The sequence below is a fragment of the Varroa jacobsoni genome, unplaced genomic scaffold (genome assembly GCF_002532875.2).
Source record: "Varroa jacobsoni isolate VJ856 unplaced genomic scaffold, vjacob_1.0 scaffold_676, whole genome shotgun sequence".
Taxonomy (NCBI): domain Eukaryota; kingdom Metazoa; phylum Arthropoda; class Arachnida; order Mesostigmata; family Varroidae; genus Varroa; species Varroa jacobsoni.
The window spans coordinates 13,164-15,566 of NW_019213578.1; the positions used below are offsets into that span (position 1 = coordinate 13,164).

The 2,403-nt window shown below is 38.6% G+C and overlaps 2 protein-coding genes across 4 annotated transcripts in view; one reads left to right on the forward strand and one right to left on the reverse strand.

Annotated features, from left to right (window-relative positions):
- Positions 1-194, reverse strand: part of LOC111262578 (uncharacterized) — a 7,981-nt gene extending 7,787 nt beyond the window's left edge. For all 3 annotated transcript variants that reach the window (XM_086969213.1, XM_022836925.2, XM_022836924.2), the window contains exon 1: positions 92-194. The gene's annotated coding sequence lies outside the window, so the exon portion shown is untranslated. The remainder of the gene's footprint in view (positions 1-91) is intronic.
- A 307-nt stretch (positions 195-501) lies between these two features.
- The window catches only part of LOC111262577 (uncharacterized), an 8,334-nt gene continuing 6,432 nt past the window's right edge, over positions 502-2,403 (forward strand). The window contains exons 1-3 of the mRNA XM_086969214.1: positions 502-574; positions 1,407-1,580; positions 1,885-2,401. Coding sequence (XP_086825340.1) covers positions 1,421-1,580; positions 1,885-2,401 — 677 coding nt within the window. The 5' untranslated portion in view covers positions 502-574; positions 1,407-1,420. The remainder of the gene's footprint in view (positions 575-1,406; positions 1,581-1,884; positions 2,402-2,403) is intronic.

Genomic DNA, 2,403 nt, shown 5'->3' on the forward strand with positions numbered 1-2,403 from the left:
AATCAAATGTTTCAATGACTCGTAATCTTCGTTCTCTAAGCGGCTTAAAGACACATTTTACACTTGATAATCTTGTTAAACTAAACCTTACGTAGATATTCCCTGATGGTAGAATTTTTTTGGTGTATCCGAAAAGCCTATACAAACTAAACATACATTCAGATTGTCAATAATCTTTTTGGAATGTTGTTTTCTCGCTGTCACCGATCGAAAAAATTCACCTGACCGCCAAAGAGGAAATCGGGCATAGTGCTCCGGCTACACCCGGAAGTACACTACGATGAATGATGAAAGCAAAGAAAACATCGTTATTTATTTACATTATCGGTCAAATTTTTATATACGAAACTGAATTCTGCGTTCGACTATGTTTCGATAATGATTCTAAAATAACCCATCTAGAATATGTTCTTCTAGATCATGTTGACTGCGATTTACACCCGGAAGTAGCACGCTCTCGTTAAGCTTGACTCAAGATGGCCGCTATTTAAACGCGCGAAACTATCCGTTGCTTTGTCATTCACAGTGGCCGAATTTTAAGGTGCTATACTGTTGAATTTGATTGAGTCCCATTGTAAGTTTTGTTGTTGACTTTTTTTGAGTTATAATATCAGCAGTTTTTTTATAGATTCGCATCGTTGGCATGAATGTTACCAACAACGCTAATATTATGTCTTAATATGCGTAACCGTTGAAGCCAAATGAGCATTGTCTTTCTTTGCCAAAAGCCGTTGCTTCAAGCCATGTGGAAGTAACCCATTTCCGTTGATATCCTAATTAAACTTGCACCTTTATATTATTTGATCAACTTTAATCATACATAATTAGATAAAATGCTCTACACATAAAGACAGTATTTATCCTATATAATAGAAGTAAAGGACTGAAAGTAAGGGAATCATGCAACAAAAAAACGTCGTTTTAAGTCCGCCCTGTTTTAATGTTGTATTTAATTACGCATTTTTAAATGTACTGTGTAATTGTTATAAATAAGCCAGTGTCTTATCTCTAGGGGCTTTTAATAATAACGTGTTTCTTATGGGAACGCCATATGTTCATGCAGGTATCATAGTATCGAGGTGTTTGTTCTAATTAGTGAAGAAGTCGCACATCAATTATTTGACGGAATTTGTATGGAATGTCTTTTTCTAGGGACAAACGTTTCTCATGAGGCACCGGCATTTCTTAGCAAGCTGTTGAACACAAAAGCTAATTGCATGCTGTATCAGTAGGAAATGGCTTATGATGGTTAGAGCCCTAGAAATAATGTATGTTCGCAGGAATAGTAAGGTCTATGTTTCTAATGAGAAGACTTAACGTGAAAGCGTTTATAGCAACCTGTTAATATAATTCCATTAATACATAACGGAGCTGAAGAATTAATAACGAAATAGTGTCTTTCACAGGTGAAAGAGCAACTATGGATTCGTCGTCGCTCGTCGAAGCCCCGCGTCGAATAGATTTCGGTGCGGCTGACAAAGAACGGGAAAGCCTACCCGTTTATTTGCGAATCAAACCGATTCAAGAGGAAGACCTTTCAATCAAAGTGATCGATGCAACGACAGTCGAGACCAACCATGGTAATGAAAGTTTTTCATTGGGAAATTTTTATTTAATATATTTATGATGTGAAACTTCTATATTGTAAAATATAATCGGTGCAGTTATCAAGGGGGCATGTAGAAAGTCCATACTAAAGGGTATCCTCTGTTGCTGTGTAGACATTCCTCGTCCATTTCTACATCTCAGAAGTGTGAAAAGATGAGGTAATGCACCCCAATGCTCTCCGTAACTGTGTGAAAAATTTCATAGAAATTGTTACTGTTTATATTACTTTATATTAAATGCGTGTCATATTTGCCAATTTTTTTTTCGTTGTTAAAGCCGGGCGAGCAAATAAGAAAGCCACGTTTACGCACATTTTTTCTGGGACGGTTACTCAGGAGGAGGTTTTCAACGTAACCACAGCGTCCTTAGTGGACAAGTTTCTTGACGGTGCTAATGTGATGACTTTCGCGTATGGTGTGACATCGTCGGGTAAAACCTATACCATCATGGGTGAGCGTTCAGATCCCGGCGTTGTGCCCCGTACACTGGAAAAGATTTTTGGATCTTACAAATCAAAAATAAAGAGGTCGGTGCCCACTTACAAGCCGAAACTTTTTGAAGCCGCACAGGAGCTCACGTCGGCAGAGATCGAGGAATTGGAGCGCATTAAGAGCTCACTTTTGACAAAAGGAAAGGGCGGCCCTATCGGTTTCGATCAGTATGCGTTTGCTAACATGACACGCGATGCATCTGAATCGCCCACGAACACTACTATCAATGGAGCGGACTCATGCTCCGTGTGGATCTCTGTATATGAGATTTACAATGAAATTATTAGCGACCTACTGGATGTAG